The sequence below is a fragment of the Ipomoea nil genome, unplaced genomic scaffold (assembly GCF_001879475.1).
Source record: "Ipomoea nil cultivar Tokyo-kokei standard unplaced genomic scaffold, Asagao_1.1 scaffold1026, whole genome shotgun sequence".
Taxonomy (NCBI): domain Eukaryota; kingdom Viridiplantae; phylum Streptophyta; class Magnoliopsida; order Solanales; family Convolvulaceae; genus Ipomoea; species Ipomoea nil.
Window position 1 is genome coordinate 3,253,400 of NW_017617454.1, and position 27,376 is coordinate 3,280,775.

General features: G+C 41.1%; 5 protein-coding genes across 5 annotated transcripts; 3 read left to right on the forward strand and 2 right to left on the reverse strand.

Moving 5' to 3' along the window:
- The first annotated feature begins 741 nt into the window (after positions 1-741).
- Positions 742-3,185, forward strand: LOC109180345 (DELLA protein GAI-like). Its single transcript, XM_019329872.1, has one exon. The coding sequence runs from the start codon at positions 1,030-1,032 to the stop codon at positions 2,731-2,733; it is 1,704 nt and encodes a 567-aa protein (XP_019185417.1). The 5' UTR covers positions 742-1,029; the 3' UTR covers positions 2,734-3,185.
- Positions 3,186-11,223: 8,038 nt separating this feature from the next.
- Positions 11,224-11,724, reverse strand: LOC109180254 (lysine-rich arabinogalactan protein 18-like). Its single transcript, XM_019329744.1, has one exon. The coding sequence runs from the start codon at positions 11,722-11,724 to the stop codon at positions 11,224-11,226; it is 501 nt and encodes a 166-aa protein (XP_019185289.1).
- A 2,019-nt stretch (positions 11,725-13,743) lies between these two features.
- LOC109180350 (heterodimeric geranylgeranyl pyrophosphate synthase large subunit 1, chloroplastic-like) lies at positions 13,744-14,936 on the reverse strand. Its single transcript, XM_019329876.1, has one exon. It carries the CDS (start codon positions 14,912-14,914, stop codon positions 13,829-13,831), a length of 1,086 nt encoding a protein of 361 aa, XP_019185421.1. The 5' UTR covers positions 14,915-14,936; the 3' UTR covers positions 13,744-13,828.
- Positions 14,937-19,438: 4,502 nt separating this feature from the next.
- LOC109180351 (probable transcription factor At5g28040) lies at positions 19,439-21,495 on the forward strand. Its single transcript, XM_019329878.1, has 2 exons — positions 19,439-20,448; positions 21,420-21,495. Exons 1-2 carry the CDS (start codon positions 19,532-19,534, stop codon positions 21,493-21,495), a joined length of 993 nt encoding a protein of 330 aa, XP_019185423.1. The 5' UTR covers positions 19,439-19,531.
- Positions 21,496-24,810: 3,315 nt separating this feature from the next.
- On the forward strand, positions 24,811-26,212 carry LOC109180353 (HMG-Y-related protein A-like). Its single transcript, XM_019329880.1, has 2 exons — positions 24,811-24,986; positions 25,618-26,212. The coding sequence occupies exons 1-2, from the start codon at positions 24,936-24,938 to the stop codon at positions 25,996-25,998; spliced, it is 432 nt and encodes a 143-aa protein (XP_019185425.1). The 5' UTR covers positions 24,811-24,935; the 3' UTR covers positions 25,999-26,212.
- Positions 26,213-27,376: the final 1,164 nt, after the last annotated feature.

The following is a 27,376-nucleotide window of genomic DNA, read 5'->3' on the forward strand; positions in this document are numbered from 1 at the left end:
GAAACATAAAACGTTTGACCCCACAAACCTTATACAGCTGGTGTATAAACAAGTAATGCCGTGTTTATTTATTTATTTTCTAGAAATTAATACTCTGTAAATGAATAAAACAGTAATTATTACTCGTATAAGTTAAGATACAATTGTTGCACGCACGCAGTATAAACAAGTAATGCCGGCGTAGAAAACGCTAATATTAAAATTAAATTAAATAATACTCCGTAATAAAATAGCAACACGAGCAGGGGCAAAAAAGGGTAAAACGAAAAAGGCGAGAGTTTTTTTTCTGAAAGTCTTAAAAGAAATGCTCCATATTATTGTTTCCAAAAGACTAAATTCTCAATTTTAAAAATTACACTCTGTTCGACCTGCATTTGAAATTATATAAATCATAGTAATTTAATTGAATATGTTAAACCTTGGCTTACTGGGTACAAAGAATCATTTACTTTGAGAAATTACTCTCACACTGTCACTGGTAAAATTTAACTTCAAATTATTATTTTTAAATTTTACCTTTGTGACTAACTAAGCTATCAAGATACTGACAAATAATTCTAATTATTGAGGGTAGCACATGGGGTATTATTAAGTTAGTGAAAAATAGTGATTGAATTTACTGTTTTGGAAATTGGGATTTCAGAAGAATTTCAATGGCATAAATAAATAAATAAGAGAAAATAGTAATAAAAAATTAAAAAAATTAAAAAAAAAAAAAAAAAAAAAGGCCACAAAACCCTATTATTTTGGTTGGTTTCTCTTCCTTATCTCCTCAAGTCCTCCGTATCCTTTCTCTCTCTCTGCTTTCTTGGAGCTCGCGCCTTCTTCACGAGCACTCTTTTTTTTTTCTCGAATCCACAGAAACTAGAGAAAATAATAATAGTAACCAAATGATAAAGTAACCCCCGAATCTGAAATTGATGCAAAAACCCAGAAATTGAAAAGCTTGGGAACTCACATGAAATGATCTGGCTTTGTTGAGCAGAAATCCGCAGTAAATTTCTCGACTTTTTGAAATCACAGAGCAGAATGAAGAGGGAACGCGATCGACCCAAGGCGGCGAGCTCGTCAATGGGTAAAGGCAAGATTTGGGAAGAACACCCGCCGGATGCCGGAATGGATGAGCTACTGGCGGTGTTGGGCTACAAGGTGAAGACTTCGGATATGGCGGACGTGGCTGAGAAGCTTGAGCAGCTGGAGATGGCCATGGAGGATGGGATTTCCCATCTTTCGACTTCTACGGTTCACTACAACCCTTCTGATCTCACCGGCTGGATCCAGAGCATGCTCTCCGAGCTCAACGCCTCCTCTTCTTCCCCGCAGTCTTCCTGCAGCGCCGTGCTCACCGGCGAATCTTCCAATATTATCAGCTTTTCCGGCAATAAGCACAACGGAAATGGTAGTAGGAGGATTTCCGACGATGATTTGAGGGCTATTCCAGGCGGCGCTATTTTCAGCAAGGGGAAAGAATCCTCGTCTTCGGAGTCTTATAAACGACAGAAATCCTCAGCCGGATCTGATTTTAGCGGCGGAGAAATTGGCGGCGGAGCGGCGGCTACAGAGACTCCTCGATCGGTGATGCTGGTGGATTCTCAAGAAGCCGGCGTTAGGCTTGTCCATGCGCTGATGGCTTGCGCCGAGGCCGTCCACCAGGAAAACTTCAAGCTAGCCGACGCCCTAGTCAAACACATCGGAATCCTAGCCGTCTCCCAAGCCGGCGCGATGAGAAAAGTGGCGACTTACTTCGCCGAAGCCTTGGCTCGCCGGATTTACAAAATCTACCCTCAAGACACCCTGGAATCCTCCTACACCGACGTTCTCCAGATGCACTTTTACGAAACATGCCCCTACCTGAAATTCGCTCACTTCACGGCTAACCAAGCCATCCTCGAAGCCTTCACGGATTGCAGCCGAGTCCACGTCATCGACTTCAGCTTGAAGCAAGGGATGCAGTGGCCGGCTCTTATGCAAGCTTTGGCTCTCCGACCCGGCGGCCCGCCGGCCTTTCGGCTCACCGGGATAGGCCCTCCCCAGCCGGATAACTCCGACGCGCTGCAGGAAGTCGGGTGGAAGCTGGCTCAGCTGGCGGAAACTATCGGCGTGGAGTTCGAGTTCCGCGGCTTCGTGGCTAACTCGTTAGCCGATTTGGACGCGTCGATACTGGATATTCGGCCCCGCCACGTGGAGGCGGTGGCCGTGAACTCCGTTTTCGAGCTTCATAGGTTGCTGGGCCGCGGCGGCGGGATAGAGAAAGTGTTGGATTCGATCAAAGGTATGCGGCCTAAGATTGTGACGATTGTGGAGCAGGAAGCGAATCACAATGGCGGCGTGTTTCTGGACCGGTTTAATGAAGCCTTGCATTACTATTCCACCATGTTTGACTCGCTGGAGAGCTCCGGGTTGACTCAGCCCAACAGCCAGGACCTGGTGATGTCGGAGCTCTACTTAGGGCGGCAGATCTGCAACGTGGTGGCGTGCGAGGGGCCGGACCGGATCGAGCGCCACGAGACTCTGAGCCAGTGGAGAACCAGGATGAAATCGGCCGGGTTCGAACCGGTTCATCTCGGTTCAAACGCCTACAAGCAGGCGAGTATGCTCCTGGCGCTGTTCGCCGGCGGTGACGGCTATAGAGTGGAGGAGAACGACGGGTGTCTCATGCTAGGGTGGCACACCAGGTCGCTCATTGCCACGTCGGCCTGGCAGCTCAACGGCGGCGGCGGCGGCGATCCGTAGCGAGTCAACTCGTGAACAACGCATGAGTCAGCTCGGAGAACTCGGCACCCCGGTGACGGTAGTGATGTGCTGAGTTGGTTGGTTTGGTGGAAGTGAGAGACAGAGAAAGGGACGGACCAAAAATGAGTCAAATCCTGTCTTTTTACTTTTTTTTTTTTTTTTTACTTCAATCTAAAAGTCATCCTTTTTAGAATTTCTTTGTTTTTTTTTTTTTTTTTTTTTTTTTTACCCTTTTGAAGGAGTGGTTTGATTTGGGTCGTTTACCTTATTTGGCTTAGGATTTCTCCCTTTTGCTCTCCTGCCTAAGTGTGCTATAATCTCAACTTAAAAAGAAAAAAATAATAATTATTTATGATTCAATGGCATGGAGAGTAAGTTAATAGGAGAACGTTTATGTTTGCTGTGAAGTCAATAAAAACATGTAATGTATGTACAATCCATCTTCTTATTAATTTCTAGCTTTTCGTAAATTCTGTGCATAATTACTTTCTCAACCTACTGATCAATTTGAACTCTGCGATCTTTCATTTTGAAGAGCTATTTCATGCCACTAGATTACTAGGTCATTGCCTCGCGAATTCTTATTTAGAATCATAATAACATCCTTACATTATGATATTTTTCTTGTATTTGCTTGGATTAGGTTGTTTTCAAGGTTTATAACCATAGACTGGGAATCCGAGAAAAAGGAAAAAGGAAAGGGGGGATATTAGTCACTTTCTGTGTGGCTAAATACGTAGATATTTTGTGTTATATTCTGCCGCCCCAAACACAATGAAAATGAAATTGGGATTTATAAATATATATATAATATATAATATATAATATATAATAATCCTATTTCCTTCACTAATTACTCTAATCGATTAAATCCCACATATTTAATATGAAATTCCAATTATTCAACACTTATTAATACGCCGAACAAATAACCGGCCGGCAGAAGTGTTGTAACCGGAGTACCGGTCAAATAAAGTATTTTAAAAAAAAATTAAAAGTACTCTAAATATTTGATTTAAACTTAAGTGAAATCATTTTTTATTTTCCTTTAAAAAATATATTTTGTATTTCTTTAACTTAATGTTCTAAATATTTGATTTAAAAATTATTTTAGATAAAAAAAAAAAACTCTTTAAAAGTTGAATTTGGATAATTTCAAAAATAGAAAATTATAAATTGGAATTTGAGAAAAAATTTAGTACGAACGACAAATCGAAAAATTGGAACTGAACCTTTCCTACAAGGTTTCGGTTCCTCCAATAATATAATTGTGAACTATTGGTTCAAAACCGGAACAAAATTGAGATCACATCTAGTTATAATAACCATGATTGAAAAAATCGATAGGCGCTCCTTTATCGTTCGTGGAGCACCTAGCGCCTAGGGGGCGATTAATCGACGTTTAAGCGTCCGTGTATTTTTTTTTATTTTATTTTTTATTTTTTCAAGATATGTTTAAAATTTTTTTAATGTTTTTAGGACTAATAATTATAAACAATTTAATACTTTAATAGTTAATACTAAAATATTAAATATTAATCTAAAAACATCTCAAGTTTGAACAATTTAGGATTATTCCGCTCAAATGATGTGGTTTTGAATGAAATAACCCATTAAAAAAATAATAGCTAATCGGCCGACTAGGCAGTCTAATAGGTGTCTAGAAGGCCTAGTCGGTGCCTAAGAGGCGTATGCGGTCTAGCCTGCCGGCTGCCTAGACCATCGATTATGGTGATACGCTAGGCGGGCGGTCGGCGCCTAGGCGAGATTTTTACAACACTGATAATAACAAATTTTCAAACAAGTCTTGAATAGTTGGATCAAGTAGGTGACGTATATTCTCGTACCAAAAAGTCACTAGTTTGATTCTCGCTAATACATTTTTGATCAAAATTCGTCACACAAAATCTTTCTAATACTATAAAAACAAATATTCAAACATAATAATTATGTTAATGACGGTGGAAGAGTCCCACATAGAAGACTTAGAAAAAGATGAGTTAATTTTGTTAAGGTCGAAGATTTATTTATAATATATGGTATAAAATAGTCAAAGAAATGAGAATGGAAGAAGTTAGTAGTTAGTAGCGTATAAAAAGGAAATAGGAATATTCCAAGTGGAAGTGTAATTAATTAATAAGTAGGAAAAGTAAAAGAGGGGCAGAGAAGAGTTGCATTATAAGTGAGTGTGAGTCCAGTTAGTGACGGCCCCAATTGGTGCAAAAGATTCAAATGTGGATTTTAATCAGTTGGTCAGCCATCACCATTTTTACCAAACTTTATCCACATTGTCCATTAACACACATCAAGCTTTGGCCCATATGTTTTAATCAACTGCAACTAATCATGCTTACTTTTACTTAGAAATATTTGACTTTGATATGACTCTCTTCACCCCGTGTTTAATTTACTAGGGAATTAAACAATTGTCCCTCGAATCACTCAACTATGAGGCACCTACTCAGTTCCTTCTTGTAGCCCTTTGTTGGGTTTCTTAATTGAGTCGATTAGCTATTAATAACCTGTTCAGTTCTTCATTGTGGTCTGCAACTGCAGGTTTCTTCAGATCTTAGCGCTGCACTATGCTTACTTTTCAGTTGATCACCATCTTAATTGTGACTGCTGTAATTAAAACACGCTTAACCACAAAGTTCTTTGACTATCTGGTTGAAGCAGAGATATCCATGATTGCAGTTCTATAGGAAAACAGTTTTTTCCTTGTAAGGTGAAAAAAAATGAAGCAATGATTAAGAAGATTTTGAAGTGAGGTGGACAGGTATCATTCTAGCATTTGATGGCATTGAGGTAGACCATGCCTATGGGATCTTCAGGTGTGGGCAAGGGAAGCATGTTCTACCCATGTGCACCACATTTCTGCATTTAAATTTTCTGTTCAAACATCATATTGAACCTTAAAAGCATTCCTCACACATGCTTCTTTATTTCTGTAACCTTTTGGGGTCCCAACCAAATATGTTACAGATTTTGGAGGTACATTATACTGCTCCTCCTGCCTCATAACTAATATATCATCTTTATTTTGTGAAGATTGGGATATTAAACATAATCGCTCTAGCCAACTCATATCGACCACCCAATTATCATTCTTATTTTTAAGTCAAAATGAGTGCATGCATTAATGGCTGAAAGCTGTAGCCATGATGAGCGAGGTAGATGTTGGTGATCCAGATTATATTTGCACATGTGAACTCTCCATAATTGTTTGTGTACAAATTTCTGCAAATCCGAACCAAACACCCCACAATGTGCATTTGATTTTGGGCACTGGACCCGGATATACATGTAATGTTCCAAACATTAATTCATTCAAATCGGACTTATATGTGTAATTGAGTTGTGAATTTAATTGGATCATAAATGTAAACAGGTCAATGTTCAATCATGTTATGCATGTTAAATGTTAATTATTAATTGACACATTATATTGATCAATGAAATCAATTTATATGTGATGGAACTTATTTTCAAACCTAAAAGATTGCCCTGTTTGGTAACATAGCTAGCTTATTAGCCAATGTTAAATTATTTAACTACTATTAGCTGTTTGATTTGGTTAAACAAGCAATATGAGTGTTTGATTAATTAGCTTTTTGTAACAATTTATTATTCCAAAATACTAAAATTAAAAAAGATGCTCAAAGCTGCTAACAGCTAATTTCGATCAACATTTTGAGAAAATCATTTCGCATGTAATCAACTATCAGCTATTTTACCAAACACTTTTCAACAATCAACTAATGATATCAACTAGTCAAACACACTAACTCAATCGGCTACCAGCTATAATATTTACCAAACACCCCCTAAATCAAAAACTAACTCAAAATAAGCAATAACATTAGGAATCAGAGAAACTATTATTGTTATTTAAAAAATACAATACATGATCGATCATGGGACAAAATTCAATTTATAAGAGAAATATAATGTATGTACGTGTGTATGTATTTTTTTTTTTAAAGGAAAAACATAACTTTTGATGGAGTGTGAACCCCGTGGGCTCGGTGCCCAAGAAGAAAAGAGATCAAGCCCAGAAGAAGAAGAGAAGCCCAAGAATAGATATGAGCCAAACCGAGGGGTCGGCTTGACCCGGAGGTTGACACAGGTAGAAGGTCGGCCTAAACTAGCCGTTAGCCTCTTTATCAATTAAACCTCCTATTATAACCTCTCAACCCATTATTCCCCTCTACTATCAATAATGGCTTATTATGGCCTATTGACTACCTCATTTGACCACCTAACGGTTCTGATGGGGTGAGAACCCCGACCCAAGAAAAGAGGGCCCAAAGAGGAAAGACCAGAGAGAAGGATGGGCTGACACAAGGCGGGCCTGGAGAGTGCGTGGGCCGAGTCCAGGAGTCGGCCCAGGCCCAAATGGAAGGCCTAGGCCAGGGCTATGAAGGACGACCCAACCTGAGTATGGGCCGGAGACGAGGAGTCGGTCCGGGCCCAACCCAGGGAAAGACTCAGTGCAGAGAGCCGTTGAGGGAGCCTCCGAAGAAGTTAAGACGAGGAGCCGTTGAGGCATTAAAGGCCGGACTCGGTCCGCCGGTTACAAGCTAGAAAGAGCCGTTGGTAGACCCCGTAACGTCACTCAACGGCTCGGCACCTTGAAAGCAGCCTTGAAGTCGGCCATTATGGGCCTTTAAGTCAGTGAGGGAGGGGCCACTATAAAAGGGCTCCTCCACCCTTGTAAGAGGGAGGGGAAAAAAAGAAAAGAAAAAGGAAAGAGAACCGAGAAAGGGAATACAAAGTATTATTAGCATCGCATTTCATTGAAATTCGGACTTTCTGTGAAAGGTGTATCCTCCAGCTGAAAGGTTGTGTTGGACCTCCTTGGGCCCGAAAACCCAAAAACCATCACTGGCGCCGTCTGTGGGGATCGAAACAAAGAGTCGCGTGCCTTCTGAGCAAAGCGAGTCCAAGAGAACGTCGAGAAGAGCCCTAGTTGCGAGAAATCGAAAGGCTTTACCATGACAGGAAGCCAAGAGCAGTTGAGTCAACACGATAATGGGCTAGGAGCCGACCTAAGAGATCAGCTGAATCGAAGAAACGCCCGAAGCCGAGAAAACGACGCGACACCGCCGTCGACTCCGCGGATAAATCCACAACCAGCCGCGGTGCAGCTCACCCCGGATCAGCTACAAGCGATTGGACGCGCTTTCGCCGAGGCGAGCCGGGGAATACGGGAGCAATCCACTACTCGGATACCGCAACGAGACCCCCAACCGTCGCGAAGGCCAGACAATCGACAATCCACCCGCCGGGCTGAGAGTCAACCAGTCCAGTCCGTTCATTCTCGGTTTGGTCCGGATGTTGAACGACGGTCGGCGAGAGAACGGCTGGGACGAAGAGAACCCCTTCGCGCCCCGTTAGAAACTCACGGTCGACAGAGTGCGCGTGAGCGTAACCGTGCAAGGAAAGCCCGGACGGTGGCTCGCCGCTTAGAGCAGCCCGCCCACGACCATGATCGACCTGTCGAGTCAGAGGTCGGCGAGAGCACGGAATCGACAGGAAACCGCACCCAAGAGAGGATCGAGGTGGCAAATTTAGCCCAGGAAGTACGAAACCTAAAAGAACAGGTGGAAGGAAAAGCCAAGGCCCCTGGCCGAACGCTGCTGACCGCGTTACCCTTCTCGGCCGAGATCATGGCCTTCAAGATACCAGGCGACTTCAAGTTCCCGGAGCAAGCCACGTTCGACGGGTCGGGCGACCCGCGAGAACACCTACTGAGCTACCAAGCTAATATGCAAGTTTTAGGGGTACGGGACCCGGTCATGTGCCGCGCCTTCTTACCCACGCTAAAGGGCCTTCATGTGCGACGGCTGAGAGGAAGAAGCGGCGGCGGCACCGGTGGAACGCTGCGTCAAGCGACGCCTCATCTTTTCAGCTCTGTCCGCCATCTCTGGAGTCGGTGCAACGGCCTCGTCGGAGCTGGAGGAGTCAGAATCGTACGGACCTGCAAGAAAACCGCATAGTCGTGAGCGCTTCGGGTTAAAATAAAAAATAAAGAAGTAGGAGTGAGTTGAGAACGGGGTAAAAAAAAAAAAAAAAAAAAAGACGCTACCTATGGTGGCCGCGCCCTCCGGCATGAGGCCATGCTTGGCCATGGCCCGGACCCGGGACCAATACTTGACCGAGTACGGCCCCAGGCTCTTCAAGAACTCGCCGCCCTGGACAGCATCTTCCGTAAAGACGGCACGCCGAGAGCAAGGCTTGAAAAGAGTTGCCGGCCACAGGGTCGGAAAAGAGAAGGAAGAAGAGCGGGGCCGGACGAAAAAGTAAAGAGGCTTCCACTCTTTGATCGAGTCGGATAACCCCTCGAAAAGTTGCCGCCCCGGACGGGCGGCGACTTGAACGAAGCCAGGCGAGTGAGAGCCGACTTTGTTCACGGTAAAGAGGAACCGGAACAAGTCTAGATCCGGCTCGCACTGCCACCAATGGCAGAGGTTAATGAAGCTGGTAAGAAGGCGGTGCGAATTGGGCACTAACTGGCCCGGGACCAGGTTATAGTGCCGGAAAAGAAGTGAAAGAAATGGGTGAGGAGGCACTCGGAAGCCGAATGCGACCGAATGCAGGTGAATGCCCACAAAACCCTCCGGCGGGTTATGGATGGGCCGACCCTCCGCCGCGACAACCAGGGCCGAAGGGCCAAGCAAAAAACGGGCCATATCAAGGTCCGCTGCCGTGGCACTCGACGGGAGACCGGACGGCCTGACTATCGAGTCGAATTTGCTTCGCGGTCGTTCGACGCCGTCCGGCAGAGCCGCCACCGTGGTTAGTGGGGCTGGGCTCATCGGAGTGGCCGCCCCAGAGGAAGGAGGGGTTAGAAAAGAAGAAGAAGACACCGCTTGGAAGCCTGCCGGCATTTCCAAACGGCGGAAAACGGAGGAAGAAGAAGAGGACGACAGCGAGGTCCCCGCCGGATTGTCAAAAGACTGACGGCGGGTGGAAGAAGAATAAGAGGAGGAAGACATTACTTACAGATCTGAGTTGAGGCTGGGAAGACGATGAAAGAGCAAATAAGCTTGGGAGGAAACTTGAAGAAGAAGAATAGAGGAGATGAGCCATTTAAAGGAAAGGGGAAGCCCGGGAAGCCGCCACGCGGCGCCTCCTCAGTGGAGGAATCGGAGGCGACAAGACATCGAAAGGACGCCGCATTTAATGCCTCGATAGACGGGGCGACGGTTCAGGTCTAGGGCTAGCCTGCAAGCGGCGCGTCTACCCTAGACCGAGGCTGGATAGCTGTGACCCGGCCTGCTAAGCCGAAAGCCCATCAAGGCCGAAGCCATGGGGGCCCACCAAGATCATGCTGGAAGTTTCTAGAAAAGACCCGGCTGGGTCCGGCCAACTGAAGGGCCCGGACAAGTTTCTGGTCGCGAGGTCGGCCGATGGATTCGGCGAGTCCCTCGCCTAAGGGGATCAGTCGGACAAATTCTAAGAGCCGGTCATGATAATCGGGGGTCGGCCAAAAGACATGCGAAACCAAGAGTCGAACATAAAAACATGATTTTATTCCATGAAACAGGGAGTACAAGGCCGAGGACTCGGCCACACACACATTACAAGGAAAAGACGGGCCTAGGGCTGAGCTTCTTTCTCCTCCGCATGACGCACCGGCTGCGGACCCTCCAGGAAGTAGTGGGGACAGAAGGGCAAAGGACTCGGCTCAGGCTCGGGCTCGGGCAGTTCATCCAGATACACTGCGGGCTTCCCATCGACTATCATCCGCAGGGGCCTTTCCAGAGCACTCGGCGACATAGCTATGCCAAAAAGCGGAGGAGCCTCCCACTCTATGTCCTCCTCCGGTTCCGGGTCCTCCACCACAGGTTCCATCTCGGCGTCATCCGGCTCTACGATCATCAGGTCAAGCATGTCGGGAGGCACCACGATAGGGTCAGAGGTGGAGTCGCCCACCAGGTGCCCTCCATTAGCCGCCCTTTTCTGCCGGAGCTCCTCCAGCCGGGCGTGCTCCTTGTTGCGAATAGACCAGCGGCGATCACCGTCTCTGAAGCTCATGGCTTGAAGTTTTGAAATGAGGAATGATGAGAAACATAGAACCACCAAGAGCCCTTATATAGAGCCTCGAGGGGTCGATAACCCAGGCGCAAATCACGGAGGGAATCATAACTGACGTATGGGCGGTGCGAATCTCTGTCAGAGTTTAATCCCATCAAATTAGCTCGGGAAGGGCGAGATTCGCACGCTAGACTGAAAAGCCTGACTCACCCTGGGAGGCGGAATGCCTCACAGGTGTCAAACGAAGGGAGGACTCGACATGATGGCCGACTCCTCAACCATTCAGGCGGACGAGTGCACTAACAATACGAAAGAAGAAGCAGAATGCAAAGGGTGTTTTATTATAATAAGAGGAGGTGTAGGTTACATGGAGCTTATTACAGCGAGAGTAAGCAAATGCTCCTAGAAGACTACCCCCCTAGAATATAAGGCCAACCCCGGCCTACGTGATCACTCGCCCGGCGTAGAGGAGTCGCTCCCAAAGAACCCTCCCGATGGTCCAGGAGGGGATGGGCAAAGCAAGTCCCAGAAGGCCGGCATGAGTGGTGGCACGATCAGTTCTTCATCGTCCGGGTGCGTCTCCTGGTAGCGGACGTAATCTTCCTCGTTCATCAGCCCCGTAATTGGACCATCCAGGTCGTCCAGAGGGATGGAGAAGGTCATACGGAAGGTCAGTTGCTCCGGGACAGGTACATCAACGACGGTTCCACCCGGGGAAGTCACTCGAGCGATCGCCGGAGGGGGAGAAGGGCGAGAAGACGGAGCGGCTTCACGTCGAGCAGGAGTCGGCGGACGAAGAGCCGAAGAGGCAGCGCCAACAGGAGATCTTTGGGGGGCTGGACGAGGAGCCTTCTTCTTGGGCTCCCTTTCGGGCCGAGTCCGTTTTGAGGGCAACGGGCGCCAGGGCGACCCGAAGTCAATTCGTTTCCCTTTCAATGGTGAGCGACCCATGAGGAGTTAGTGAGTAAGGTGAAGAGCAGCTAAGGACATTTATAGGTGCCAGGCCAAGTCGAGCAGATTCGAACGGTCCCGCGAGATCCGGGAGATAGCGGATAATCTGGGCTATTCATGAGTCATTCAAGGCGTGGATGCGGTGAGCCGGATAAGGAGACGGTTACTACTTTTCCAAACCCAGGTTGGTGGACCGGGTGCGGAAAAGTGAGGGACTAGTTGATGGGGTGAGAACCCCGGCCCAAGAAAAGAGGGCCCAAAGAGGAAAGACCAGAGAGAAGGATGGGCTGACACAAGGCGGGCCTGGAGAGTGCGTGGGCCGAGTCCAGGAGTCGGCCCAGGCCCAAATGGAAGGCCTAGGCCAGGGCTATGAAGGACGACCCAACCTGAGCATGGGCCCGAGACGAGGAGTCGGTCCGGGCCCAACCCAGGGAAAGACTCAGTGCAGAGAGCCGTTGAGGGAGCCTCCGAAGAAGTTAAGACGAGGAGCCGTTGAGGCATTAAAGGCCGGACTCGGTCCGCCGGTTACAAGCTAGAAAGAGCCGTTGGTAGACCCCGTAACGTCACTCAACGGCTCGGCACCTTGAAAGCAGCCTTGAAGTCGGCCATTATGGGCCTTTAAGTCAGTGAGGGAGGGGCCACTATAAAAGGGCTCCTCCACCCTTGTAAGAGGGAGGGGAAAAAAAGAAAAGAAAAAGGAAAGAGAACCGAGAAAGGGAATACAAAGTATTATTAGCATCGCATTTCATTGAAATTCGGACTTTCTGTGAAAGGTGTATCCTCCAGCTGAAAGGTTGTGTTGGACCTCCTTGGGCCCGAAAACCCAAAAACCATCAGGTTCATATCACTATAAAAGAAGGTTCAAGAGCACAAGGAAAGGAGATCTCATTCATTCATCTACATGTGGGAGGACTCTCCCAAGTACTATCCTACCACTCACTATTCTTTCATTCCCAAGGAGGCTCCATCACTCTCCCAAAGAGAATGCACTATTCCACAACCACTCTCCACTCATCTAAGCAAAAAGACCACATGAAGAAGACTCCATATGAGAAGACTCCAACACTCTTCCATGCATGAAGAAGACTCCCTCTCAATGTGCAAAGTATAGCTCTTCCCCAACACAATATTTCTATATACAAAATAGCCATGCAACATGTACAAAGACACCTACAAAATACATAGTGAATTTAGGCTTGGCACCGCCCAAAAAGGCCCGTGGTTTTCACCTTTCGGTTTCCACGTACAAAAGCATTGAGTTATATTTGTTCTACTTATTTTTCTGCGGCTTAGGCCCAAAAACCAACAGCTTTTATTAAATCAAATGTTCAATACAATTCAGAATAGAAGTCAACCACCAACAACTTTTCCCTCACTTTGAGAGGTTGCTCCCACACTCCCGCTGGGTCATTCTTCCAAAGTTTCACCTCTATGACCAGTTGAGCTACCCATGCAGGCTATGTATTACTATTATTATTATTATTAATTGTTATTTTTGTTGTTGTTGGTGGTGTTGTTTTATTTAAACATGTTTGTTATTATTATCAATTAAAAAAAATAGTTAATAATAATAATTCAACATTAATAATATCTATTTAAAAAATAGAATACCTACAAGTTTGGGATGTAACAATATCGTTGATTTTCAACGGTATTCGTTTACGTAGGCGGAATTTGTTAGTCGGTCACATAATACCGTTGATTTTCAACCGTGTTTGCTTACTTTATCCGGGCTAGTTGGCAAGTCTATTGACCGTATTGATCAGTCTATTAGTTTAAAAACTTTTAGACACGCTAGTTAAATGGCTATTGATCTCGTTAGATAATCCTATTAGTTTAGAGTAATTTCAAAAATTCGGCGAGAAAATGAAATATTTTGTGAGTAAAATCAATAGCAAAGTGTAAATCTCTTGCATTTGAAAATTGTGAAATCCTAAACTAATCCAACTTAAACATGCAAGACTCATCTCAAATAAGATAATATAAGATCCATCATAATATTAACAAGAGAGCAAATGATACTTATGTTCCAACATAATACAGTTAATTACTCCATACATACTTTCTAAAGTACACAGAGATGCCATAGCTATTTGACCTCAAGTTAATTCTGCCTATTTGCAATATAGTAGGCGAGATGATACAGTGGTGCCGCTCTAGCAGCATCGAAGTAGCTGAGCTTGTTAATGGCCTTCTCCACCAACTCATCTGCAAATTTTCTGGCCTTCTCAACTCCCATCAGCTTCGGGTACGTCGCCTTCTCGCTGCTCAAATCCTTCCCGGCCGTCTTCCCCAGCTCCGACGACGACTTTGTGACGTCAAGAATATCATCCACCACCTGAAACAAAAGCCCAATGCACCTCGCGTAGCTCCTCAGCCTCTCCACATCCACCACGCTCCCTCCGCCGATAATGGCGCCGCACACGACTGAAGCCTCTAAAAGCTTTGAAGTCTTGTGGATATGAATGTACTCCAGCTCCTTTAAGTCCACCGTCTTCCCCTCGCTGCTCAGGTCCACAACCTGCCCCGCCACCAGCCCTTCCGACCCCACCGCCGCCGCCAGCTCAGCGATGGCGCGGAGGAGTCCGCGTGAGGCCACTTTCTCCGCCGTTTTCGCCGCCGTGTGTTCGAACGCGAGGGACAGGAGGGCGTCCCCGGCGAGAACGGCGATTTCTTCGCCGAAAACCTTGTGGTTTGTGGGCTTGCCGCGGCGGAGATCGTCGTTGTCCATGCAGGGGAGGTCGTCGTGGATGAGGGACATGGTGTGGATCATCTCCACCGCGCAGGCCATGGGGATCGCCGCCGCTTCGTCCCCTCCGACCAGCTCGCACGAGGCGATGCAGAGGATTGGCCGGACGCGTTTTCCTCCGGCCAGAAGTGAGTACCTCATCGCCTCGTGAATCTTGATTGGTTTCTTTAACGGCGCCGCCTCGTCTAGTGCTTTGTTAACCTTTATAGCTTTGGTTGCCATGTATTCTTCGAAGCGGAAAGCTGCCGGGAGCGCCATGGTTTCCGGCACCACCTTCGTTTCAGCTGATGCTTTCGCAACTTTGCTAGCCTGAATCTTCAGGGGACGACCAAGACTAACAGATTGGCTACATGGGTTTTTTGCAGATAACATAAGACGGTTGCTAAGATTTCTGGGAAACAATGAATGTTCTTGAGCGGGTATGTTAGCTAGAAATGCCATTGTGATTTGTGAAGTGCTGTGGCAGTGATCGATGACATTTATGTTTAGGTATACTTATACGGATGGGAAGATGCTGCTTCATTATGGTTGCACATGATTTCTGATTATTTTTTGCGGTGTAGTTTGGACTTTATTGAGTAACTATGTTTAGGTCTATTTATACGGTTGGAAAGATACTATTTCATTATCCTTGCACATGATTTCCGATTATTCTTTGCGGTGCAGTTTGGACTTTATTGAGTAACTATGTTTAAGTCTATTTATACGGATGGAAAGATGCTGTTTTATTATTGTTGAACATGATTTATGGTTATTCTCTGCGGTGCAGTTTGGACTTTATTGAGTAACTATGTTTAGGTCTATTTATACGGATGAAAAGATGCTGTTTTATTATTGTTGAACATGATTTATGGTTATTCTCTGCGGTGCAGTTTGGACTTTATTGAGTAACTATGTTTAGGTCTACTTATACGGATGGAAAGATGCTGCTTCATTATCGTTGCACATGATTTCTGGTTATTCCCTGCGGTGCAGTTTGGATTTTATTGAGTAATTTTTAGGCCTTTTCTAGGGTGCAGTTTGAACTTTATTGAATAAAACTTTGTTTGAGAAAGTTTGGACTTTATTGAGTAACTTTATTTGATAAAGTTTGTGTGAAGTCCTCACTATTAAATCTTAAGAGTGAGTGTATACTGTGTGAAGTCAGCTTAGTGATAAATCAAGAGTTAAAAGTTACTCTTAATGAGAATTGTAATATTTTTTTTTTTTTACCATAACATAGTTATCAAGGTTGGAACTTTCATCTTTTCTCTTACATACGGCCTACTAAACCACTTACATTACTATACGCTTTCTATATCAAGTATACGTGCATGATTAGGCAACGCCAAGATGGGGAATCAAGAATATATTGTACTTTGGAAAGAAGAATATATTGTACTTAGAAGAGATAAAGGAAATTGTGTGTGTCAATACCATGGCCTGCGAAGGGGACCTTTATGTCCTTGATTCCCTTTAGGAAACTCCCAAAATTCCTCAACTATGTTGCAATTAAATAAGGTTGGTAGTTACGTGCAATTAAATAAGGAATACCCAATTTTATTATTTTAATTTATTTTGTTTAAAATGATCATGTCGCCCACAATGATGTAATATTGTGATAATATTGATTGAATATATTGTTTAAATTTATGTTAAAATAATTGAATTATTTTCACGTGTGATCTCTCTTTACCTGCTCAACAAATTATGTCAACCCTTAGTAGATAAGACACGAATTTAAGATCTTACTTATACAAAGGAACAGTTATATCATCACACCACAAAGTATTTGTCTAGTCTCACTTTTAAATGCCATTGTGATCTATGAAGTGTTGTGGCAATACGTGATCGATTATCTTTATGTTTAGGTCTACTTATATGGATAGGAAGATGTTGTTTCGTTATCATTGCACATGATTTCTGGTTATTCTTTCCGGTGCAATTTGGACTTTATTGAGTAATTTTTAGGCGCTCATTGAATTATAAGCAAGGTTGCAAAACTCGGCCGCCTAGCCGCCTAGGCGCTAGGCGGCACCGAGCCTTAGAGTTTTGGCCTAAAGGCGGCCAACTCGGCCGAGTCGACCGATTTCGTCCAATTTTGACCGTTTTTGACCGATTTTGACCGATGTCGTCTTTCATTAATTATTGATTTTAATATTATTATGACATTATGACTTATAAATTATCATTATTTCATTTATTTAAATGTGTTATTTGAGTGAACGTTGAAAACAACCTCATTAAAATTGTCAAACTACAAGTCTGTAACTATTTTTTTTAATTTTTTTGGTGCCCGCCTAGCGCCGCCTAGAATCCGCCTAGGCGCCGCCTAGACCGCCTAGGCGCTAGGCGCTGCCCGACCGCCCGACTAGCGCCTAGCGCCTACTGCAACCATGATTATAAGAAAGTTTGTTGTCACTATTTGAAGTCAGCTCGATGATAACTCTATTTGTTTATTTTCAATACATAATGCTAGGTAAAGTAAAACGTAATTACCTAGTTTTTAAAATCAATTATATTTTTTTTATTACTTTTGGCATCTTTTGATACTATTTTTATTCTTTTAACATATCAATAATTTAGAAATAAAATCACAAAAAAAAAAAACAAAAAACAAAAAACAAAAAAACAATGAAACACTTATGCAAGTACACAATTTAATAAGAAAAAAAAAATGGATTACCTTGAAAGTTTGAGCTTGTACTTTATTCATTTTTGCTGCATATAAATTAATATTTGTTCTTTCAATATTCACAATGGAGGAGAATTGAGAAATTGAAAAGAATTGTGGAGAAAAACATGATGAGATTTGTGCATTTGGGAATTATGATTTTATAGATTTGATTTTTATTTAAATAATTATATTTTTGAATTTATATATATTGACTATCATTTTAAAAATTTAGTGGTGCAATTTTAAAATTTTGCAAATATATCAATATACTCCTTATATTGTTATTTTTATGTGGGATGGGTCAACATGAACCCAAAAATATAAAAATATAAAAATATAAAATATAATAAATTGGATAACGTAAATCGATATATAAATTTTTATGTGAAAATCATAAGAGAAGAATAACAAGTCTTTTTTTGATTATATCAAACCAAATCATTTTTATATCGACAACTTTTGTACACGTAAATTTGTATAGAGAGCTCTCAAACTAGGGTTAATTTCTATAGGATTCTAGAATAGAATGTAGAGAGATATTCAAAGAATTCAATGATAATGATCTTGATGAAAATGTACGTCAATCTAATTCCCCTCTTTGTCTATGACCAGGCTATTTATAGTGGAAGGGAGTTTGATGTGTATGGAAATAATCCCTCTTTATGGTAATTGGGTAATAATGGTATTGATGTGTTCAACTCCCGAATGCCCAAGTCAGTGCGTATTTCTTTGATTGTGAATTATAGAAGCATAGTCGGGTAGGTCTAGGTTGGTGAGCTTTCAAAAGTCTCCCTCAATTAGTACGTAATCAATGCGCCTTATATAGGTGAGTATGGAGACACATGCCAAAGATCTATTGACGGATCTACAATAGGGGCAGTGGGGGCAGCTGCCCCCCACTCCCTTAATAGATATTTATACGTACATATCACTAAGAAATGCAAATGCTCAATTGGATTGATCTTGAATATGACATGAAACTTCATGGCTTTGAATCCCATCAATAGCATCTCTTCCCACATTTTAATAAATTAAATGTTTTATTGAAGTCTTATGAATTATTTAGTTAATATTACACTTTATCTGATCCTATTCAAATTAATTTATAAAAATTTAAAGTTAATATTACACTTTATCTGATCCTATTCAAATTAATTTATAAAAATTTAAAGTTGATCTAGTAAAAAGAAAGTTAAAATTAAAGTATTTATGAATATAATGTCTTTTTTATTCATATTATTTTATCTAATTAATTATGTTTTATATTTTTATAACATTTCAAAGTGCGTGCTTTTGAATTTCACTCTACCCAAGTATAGTTGATAGTTTTGACTCCGCTCTAATTATCATGTAGTCTATCATAAACATTGTATTATTATTATAATATAATATATAATTTATAATATATTTGAACCATATTATCGGTGGTTGATATTTTGTCATTGACAATTTTAAAGTCATTTGAAATAAGTCCCCACTCACATAATTTTCTGGATCCGCCACTGCAAAGATCCGACATTTTCCCCACGTGGTGGATGTAGGTTGCCGGTCAGAGAGGCATTGCCAAGCGTTTGACGTAAAGGGGAAAAAGGTAGTCGGGACGTGATTAGACAAGTGTGTCCAGGGCTTCGTACTCAGTTAAACGGGCAGAGAAATAGCTAGTCCGCTTTCCCGTCTTAAATGTGAATATTTCAGTCAGCCTAACCGGGAATCAGAAAGTCTCGACAATTACATAGATTTGCCTGGTAAAGAGTCTATGTAGTCGGTCCCATCGTTTAGTTGGAAACTATGCATTATGCAGGATAATCATCATCTAATTTGTAATATATATATTTAACTTTATTATCTTCTAAAATTACTTTGATGGGGTTAATTTCATAGACTGAATCATTAATATATCGGGTTAAATTCATAGAATAGACCATTAATATATCTTCGAGATCATCATTGTTGTTGGGCTTATGCCATCATACAGAAGTAACAACAATTTTATAGCATTGTCAATTAATACCACTAATACCTATCTAGGTAGCTCAATCCCAAAGGTAAAGTGTTAAAAGTATAATATTGAGGATATTGTGTCACATAGAACTAGTTCAGTCGATTTAATCAATTATTCCTAACATTGTTCTAGCGTGAATGTGAATATTCGAATCCCACTAGAAACCAACATTATAATATAAGTGAAATTTATAATTAAAAAGTGCACCATCAAATATAACAAGTAAAAAATATTAAAATATAACAAAGATGAAATATTAATTTGGTAAGAAAGGTTCCTGGCTTACAGGGTCTTAACCCTAACCGATAGTAACGCTCAACCCAAACCAAATCAATTAATATTAACTTAACACCACCTCGTACAGTAGTTATGGTTCAACCCTGCCCCGCTTTTCATAGCCATGGACCCGACCCAAACCCTTAAATCTTCAACTGCTTCCAAGCTCCCCATCAAACGCAAAACGCCACCCAACTCTTTCACATCATCTGCCCCCGATTCTCCTCCCCCTGCCGTCGCCGCCGTGCACGGCGGATGTAACACCCAAGAACCCGCCCCTCCTCCCTTCAAGTTTCATCGGATATGGACCGAATCCGACGAGATCCGTTTCCTCCAGGGCCTTCTCGATTGCGCCGCCGAGAGCCTCGCCTTCCCGCGGGACCTCAACGTTTTCTACACTCGATTCTCCAGCACTATGTCGCAGCCCTATACCAAGTCCCAGCTCTCCGAGAAGCTCCGCCGTCTCCGTAAGAAGTTCCGGGTAATCTCCGCTCGCCTGGCCAAGGGCCATGATTGGTCACTTCTCTCCCCCCATGATCGGGCTCTCTACGATATCTCCAAGCGCCTTTGGCACCCGGATTTCGCCGCCACCTCGCCGTTTTGTTATAGCAGCGGCGCCGAGGGGCCGAGAAATTCCGGGGGCTTGGTCGGGGTGGCAGTCAGCTTCATGCCTTCATTGCCATCAGTCTTGGCCTCCAATCACTCTAACAATAACGCGAACGAGAAGGCTAATGATGAGATTGGGTTGGATGGGGATGTGAAGTTAAGAGAGGTGAATGTGGAGTTCGATGATGATGATGGGATAGTCGTCGGAAAAATGGCGAATTTGAGTGGTCTTAAACCTAATTGTGGGGTTGGGGAGGCCACTGCGAAAGTGGTAGTGGATGTGTTTGATGAGTGTCTGAAAGAGCTTAGGAAGGATCTTGTCGGAGAAAAATCGAATCTTGACGCCTCTTTTAAACAGGGGAATGTGGAGAGCTTTGAGGAGCGATGGCGGAAACAAAGGGTTGCAGAATTGGATGTTTTCTCGAAACGAATGAGGTTGGTGATAGATCATTCTCTTCATATGCAAATGCAATGAGTAAATATATATATATATATATATATATACCATTGTGGATAGGTTCCTTTTCTTTGTTATTTTCAGATTCCTTATAGTCATCAATATAAACAAAAACCACTGCTTTTTGTTTTGGAATTTTGTATATCTTATAGTAGAAAATCAAGATTGCTTGACTAGCTGTCTGCCTTGAAGAACAAATCATAAGTTAATCTACTTGATCTGATTGTTTAACTAGTTACTCTTAGGTAAACTCATAAATATCAAAATATGTGATTTATAGTGAAATTTACCTCAGAGATGGCCCTACCCAACCCATTGTTCCATACACATTGGTGTACAATGTACTTAAATGAGGTCGGTGATCTTACTCATTAGCTGTATAAGAAGCGGTCCGCACAGGTTTAGCTCAATGGTTCAGTAGACAGTATTTGAAAGAAGAGACCAATTTTCGAAACTCGGGTGGGTAGATCCCTTGTTCTCTGCAAAGCCATTGAGTCACTGTGATTTACATCATCTCAAATGCTCAGTAGGGGTTGGGGAATCAACCTTTTGGGAGAATCTGTATAAGAAGCAAATTGCATGGCACCATGACAGCCTGATAGGATAGTTCGCTTAGATATCAATAACCATGATGATTATAGTGAATATAATCAATTATTCAAATGGATGGTTGTTTTTGTGAACAAGGTTTTCAATATGCGTAACTGGAATCTTTCCATATTACTATGAAGGAGTTTACTGAAGGTTTGGTGTGATATATATATAGCTTGTTTCGTTTCACTTTTGATTATAGTGGTTGTTATTGATGCAATTCTGATTATGCTGGTGAAGTTGCAGCTTAATATTTACATTAAGAATCATGATGGAACTTAAACTTTCATATTAGTCCATGATGATAATATATGCTTGTATGGTGTTTGTTCAAAGGTATATTTTCAAAAAGTTGCAGAGAATACATTTGTTACTATTCGAGTTACTTGGATGTTAACAAGTTCTTCCATTTACTTCTGATGAAATACTTATGACTAGAAGATAAAACGGATGTATTCTCAGGCGACTTTTTGTTCGAATGGTGATGGCTGTATTTGTGTCCTTAGCCTATTAGCTCTCTTGTAACAGCTAAATGCCATCTTAGTACCCATTGTAATTGGCTCGCCCATAATCACCAAGAATCTTTGCTTCTTCCATTGCTCTGCCATTTACCTTTGTGATTATAATCTTGCACTTACCTTCAATTTATGTTGGAATTGTAGTACAATAAACACTGACATATTATACTTTCTTATATTTTCCTTTCATCATCTGTGTCCATTAGAGAAAAGAGAAGGAAAATTTTACTCCTCTTGATTGGAGATGTATTGCAGACAGTGTATCAGACTTAAAAGTTTGGACTGTTTTATTTTACTCCATTAGTTTTTTTTTTTTTTTTTTTTTTTTTTTTTTTTTTTTTTTTTTTTTTGGAGTGATAAGAAAAACCTTCAGTCCCTATTTGAGGGTATACACAAGATAAATCTTACCTTGTAACGCTAGCTGACAAAAGACTATAATAAGGTGAATCAGCTCTGGGCTTGTGTCAGAAATTGAACTTAGAATCTTGTGATTGGAGTAGTGTTTCCCAAAAAAAAAAAAAAGGTGATTAAGGTAGTCCACAACTCTAATTTAGAATCTTGTGATTGGAGGTAAATCTTACCTTGTAACCCTAGCCGAGTTATCGCTTGCTTCAAAGGACAATTTCAACTCCGAGTGATAAAGGTTTGGTGAGAGCCATGCGATCAAAGTGTAAAAGTGATCTAATCTCGCATTCATTACTCTAACTACTCTAATTTCACTGCTCTATTTTTTTTTATTTTTTTTTTTTTGAATGCTACTAACTTTATTACATTGTACTATCTGTTCAAATATATTTTCTTAATCTAATGAAGCACACAGAGTCAATAATACCTTCATTGAGGCTCGTTCTCATGACCTCCCACACAGAAGAGATCTTCCTGTGTACCAAAAAAAAAAAAAAAAAAAAATTAATATTAGATGTAGAGTTGTCAAAGTGGGTCAATAAGTGAGGCTTGTCAAAGCCCGCCATTTGGTGGGGTAGGCTAAAAAGCTTGCCACTCTGGCAGGCCTAAAAAAAGCCAACCGGCCCAGTCTTGCAGGCCATGGCATGGGTCTTCTAAATTGTTAAAATTTTAAGGAATAAGGTTCAAATTGGCCACTGAACGTAACCTGAAAATGCAATTAGGCCACTGAACGAAAAAAAGTGTAATTATGCCACTGAACACTCCAAAAATGTGCAATTTCACCTAATAGCAGGTTACCCTCAATTTTAGCAGGTTATCTGCTTACGTGGTAGCTGAGTTGACATTTTTAATAATTTTAAATCATTTTTAATAAATTTTAATAATAAATTTTTATTTTAAAAAAATTTTAAAAAATAAAAACGACTTTATTTTATTTTTTATTTATTTTTTTTTCAATTTTTTATAAAATTAATTATTAAAAATTATTAAAAATGCCAACTCAGCTGCCACGTAAGCAGGTAACCTGCTAAAATTGATGGTAATCTGCTATCCGGTGAAATTGCATACGTTTGGAGAGTTCATTGGCCTAATTGCACGTTTTTGGAGTGTTCAGTGGCCTAATTGCACTTTTTGTTCGTTCAGTAACCTAATTGCATTTTCAGGTTACGTTCAGTGGCCAATTTGAACCTTATTCCAAATTTTAAATTGAATTAAAAATTAATAATAATAAATTAATAAATGCATACTATAATAAATTCTATATCTATATAGTTTTAAAATATGTCAATGCATTTATAATTTATTAAACACAATATTAATTATTAATTAATAGAGTAATATGTCATAATAAATATTCAAATACATTATGCATTAATTTATAAGTTAATAACAAATTATTTATAGAACAACACATTGTGCTCAGATTGCACTTTTGTGGCTCCCTTTAAGGAAATGTTTTATTTTAATGGTTATAACTTCTAATTATGTGAATGCAATAGGTATATCATGGATAAGGATTCATCATGTCCTAATATATACATGCAATTAATATATTATATATTTGGAATTTATTTACAAATATATATTAGGTTAATTAAAAATAGGGAAAATGGCACTTTTTCCCCCTAAGTTATATACCTATAGCATTTTTTCCCCCTAAGTTATTGAAGTGGCTGTTTTTACCCCTGAAATGTTAAATGGACATATTTACCCTTAAACTAAATATTTAATTTATTTTTTACTCCAACAAATTATGACCATAATTTGGTTCAAACTAAACAAACACTATAGCAACCAAACCGAAATATTCCAATTACAATTTAGAATCGAAATTCGATATTTAGAGTTTATTAAAATCGTGAACCGGAACGGACGGTTCATGTTCCGAAAAAAAAATAAAATACATTTATTGTTGAATTTAGACTATTTTAAAATAAAAAATAAAATTTTAAAATAAAGACGGTTCAAAACCGCGAATCAGATCCGGAACCGCCGGTTCACGGTTCAAGATTCAATTTTTTGATACATAATTTTAATAAATTGACATTTAAATATTGGGTTCTAGATCTGAATTATAACCGTAAACTATTAATTCGATTGCTTTAGTATCCGGTTCAATTCAAATCAAACCGTGGTCATCCCTACGTATACGCAATAATTTGTTGGAGTAGTAAAATAAATAAAATGTTTACTTTAAGGGTATAAATGTCAATTTAATATATCAGGGGGGAAAAAGCACCACTTTTAGAATAATTGAGGGGGCTAATGTGCTTACCTAAATAATTGAGGGGGAAAAAGTGCTATAAGTATATAACTCAGGGGTAAAAAGTGTCATTTTCTCTTAAAAATATGTAATATGTTAACAAGAGCTATATAATATCAACTACACAATTATATTGTGGCGAGTTATATAATATCAACTAAAAAAAAAAAAGTACAAAAGATTGCCATAGCAGCAACAGCCTTTTATCAAGGTTACAAACTTGCAACCCAGGTAATCATAATTTAAAAAAAAAAAAAAAAAAAAAACTTTTCTTTTCACATAAACTCCGTGTCATCTAGCAATTGCTCATCTTTCAGCGATAAAATCCAGCTTAATTGGCGTTCATTTTTATAAGGAATCTATTAGACCAAATTGGCCTATTTTGATTCCTTTTGTAGGCTGGCGGTCACTGGTCAGAGCCCAAGTGGTCCACCACGTCATCAATCCTCGCGAACCAAAAATGATCGATCACCAACCGTCCCCTTGCAAGCCTTCCCGCAATTCTGAACCGTCCATTTTTCCCCTTTTTTTTTTTAAAAAAATTTTCAGATAAGCCATCTCCCACTCGCACATCAATTTTTGCTGTACTTTTCAAGCTGACACTCCTCTCTCTGTGGGGACTCCTCAAAAGCCTTCTTCGTCTTCCTCCTCCTCTCTCTCTCTCTCTCTGCGCGCAGGAAGTTTCTCCATGGCGTCTGAACGCGTCAACAAGCCTCCATCGCACCCTGAATACCCAGAGGTATATATATATATATATATATATATATATATATATATATATATATATATATATATATCACACCCAAACTTAAATTTACTGCTCTTAAGCTTTCATTTTCCTTGTTTCCATCCTCTCTCTCTCTCTCTCTCTCTCTCTCTCTATGCACTGAATCATCTTCCACTATTCTATTCTCTTTCAAAGATAGACATTTTTGGTATGAAATATGCAAGCTGAGGAGATTTTGTTGGAACCCCATTTCAAGATTTCATCTTCTTCTTTTTTTTTTTCACCGATTTTCTTCAATTTTCGTGTAATTTACAGAAAAAAGTTTCAATCTTGGTGTTGCTATTTTGTGTTCGATAAAACTTAAATTGCTGTAATTAGGGTTTTAAATTGTAATCTAGTGAAATATGGATTTCACTCCTCAAGATTTTTTTTTTTTAAATGATAAAAAAAAAATGATAGAAACCACTTTCTCAGTCTTCTCAACAACTAATTCTATCTGTTTCAGCTTTAACTGCTCTCATGTGCCATGTGAACAAGAATGCTTTTTCTTTTTCAGATCTGTAAAATTTTCAAATTTCAACTGGAAAAGAATAAATTTTGATTCAGCTTTTTGGTGGGTGATTTTTTTTGTTTGTTTGTTCAGATGATAATTGAAGCTATTGATGCACTGAACCAAGAAGAAGGATCAAACAAGACATCAATATCAAGATACATAGAATCCAAGTATGGAGAATTGCCTTCTGCTCACTCAAAGCTGCTAACTTTCCACTTGGACAGAATGAAGCAGAGCGGTGAACTGATTTTCTTGAAGAACAATTACATCAAGGCAGGCCCAGGTGTTCCCCCTAAGCGTGGGCGTGGCCGGCCAAGAAAAGACCCCAACGCGCCACCAGTCCCCAAGAAGCCCAAGCCTTCTCCCGGCCCTTCCACACTCACCCTCTCCAAAACCGGCAGGCCCCGGGGCCGCCCGAGGAAGGTGAAGCCACAGCCACCCTCACCCCAGAATGGCTTTGAAATGAGCTAGCTAGCTGAGTTTGAAGCTAAGGTCCATTCATCTCTAAACCTGATTATGATGTTCATCGCTTTAATTTGTCGTGCTTTAATTGTAGGAATGGAATGGTGTCTGTGTGTACGTGTTTAAGTTATTAGAGTTGGATCGATGTAGATTAGGCGTCATGTTGATGTACTTCACCTCACCGGAGAAATCCAATCCCCCCCAATTGTCTGTGATTCCGCCATTTTCACTCTCTTTGCATTGTCTCTATATCTTCATCTTTACCATTGCATTCTGGAGGGTCGAGTTCAGCATTCTGCCATGGAATCGTGGCGTTATGGGTTACCTTCACTTACTTATCAATAGTTGCCCGTTGGTTTTAAGAAAGATGTGAGAATCAGATAACCAAAGAACTCTGTGATTAAGTCTCAATGTTGAGATTCAACACATTCCATTAGATTTAAGCTTTCAACCACTATTCATGGTGGTTTTAGGGTTGATGGAGGGAGGTGATGTTGACATGATAGTGAGCGTGGGTGAGTGAGTGGAGCTGAGTAGTTGAGCTACTTGTTGTTGGTTACTGAAAAGGTTGGCAAGAAAAGATCAGAGTAGGGATAAGAAATCAATAGTGAGAATTGATGACAGCTTTCTTAGCATGGACAAGATCAAACATCCTAAGTACGAAATAGATTGTGTGTTTTACTGTTTCTTTTATCTTCAAATTCCGCAATCATGTCTTTGTCGAAGGGGACTAAGGCCCCACTTTGATAGGAATCTTGATTTCGTGAGGACTCACTGGTGGTAGCAGGAGATTATTGGAATCTTCTTCTGCGCAGAGAATGAAGTGTAAATGGATAATTTGGTTGATATTATCCGGATTAGACCTAGGAGAGGAGGATAAGGATATGTGTTGTTTGGACCACCTCGAAGAATTAGGTCAAAAACACAGTACATTTGTTGCTGTCAGCTACCTCAAAATATCAGAGAAATTTATGTTGGATTTTGACTTTCTCAAAGCTTGAATAACCACCCCAGCCATGTTTAGCATGTTCGATTTCATTTTACGATTCCTCCAAACCTTGATTTCTCAGCACGGGCTTAGTTTATTGGTTCAGTAGGTACTATTTAGAAGAAGAGACTAAGGGTCAAACTTCGGCAGTGGCAGTGTAAGAATTATATTTCAATGTTTGTGCGATTAGTGTCCAAAGTGGAGTAGTAGACAGATCCCTCTGCGTACCGGCATTTGACCATGTCTGCTAAGCTATTGAGTTATTGTGATTTACATCTTCTCAAATGCTCTGAAGTTTGGGTCTGGAAGGATTTTAGGGTTGAGAATTTAACTTTTTGAGAGCATATTTCTTGATAATGGGAATCTTTAAAAAGAGCACAAAAGTTAATTTGGACATTA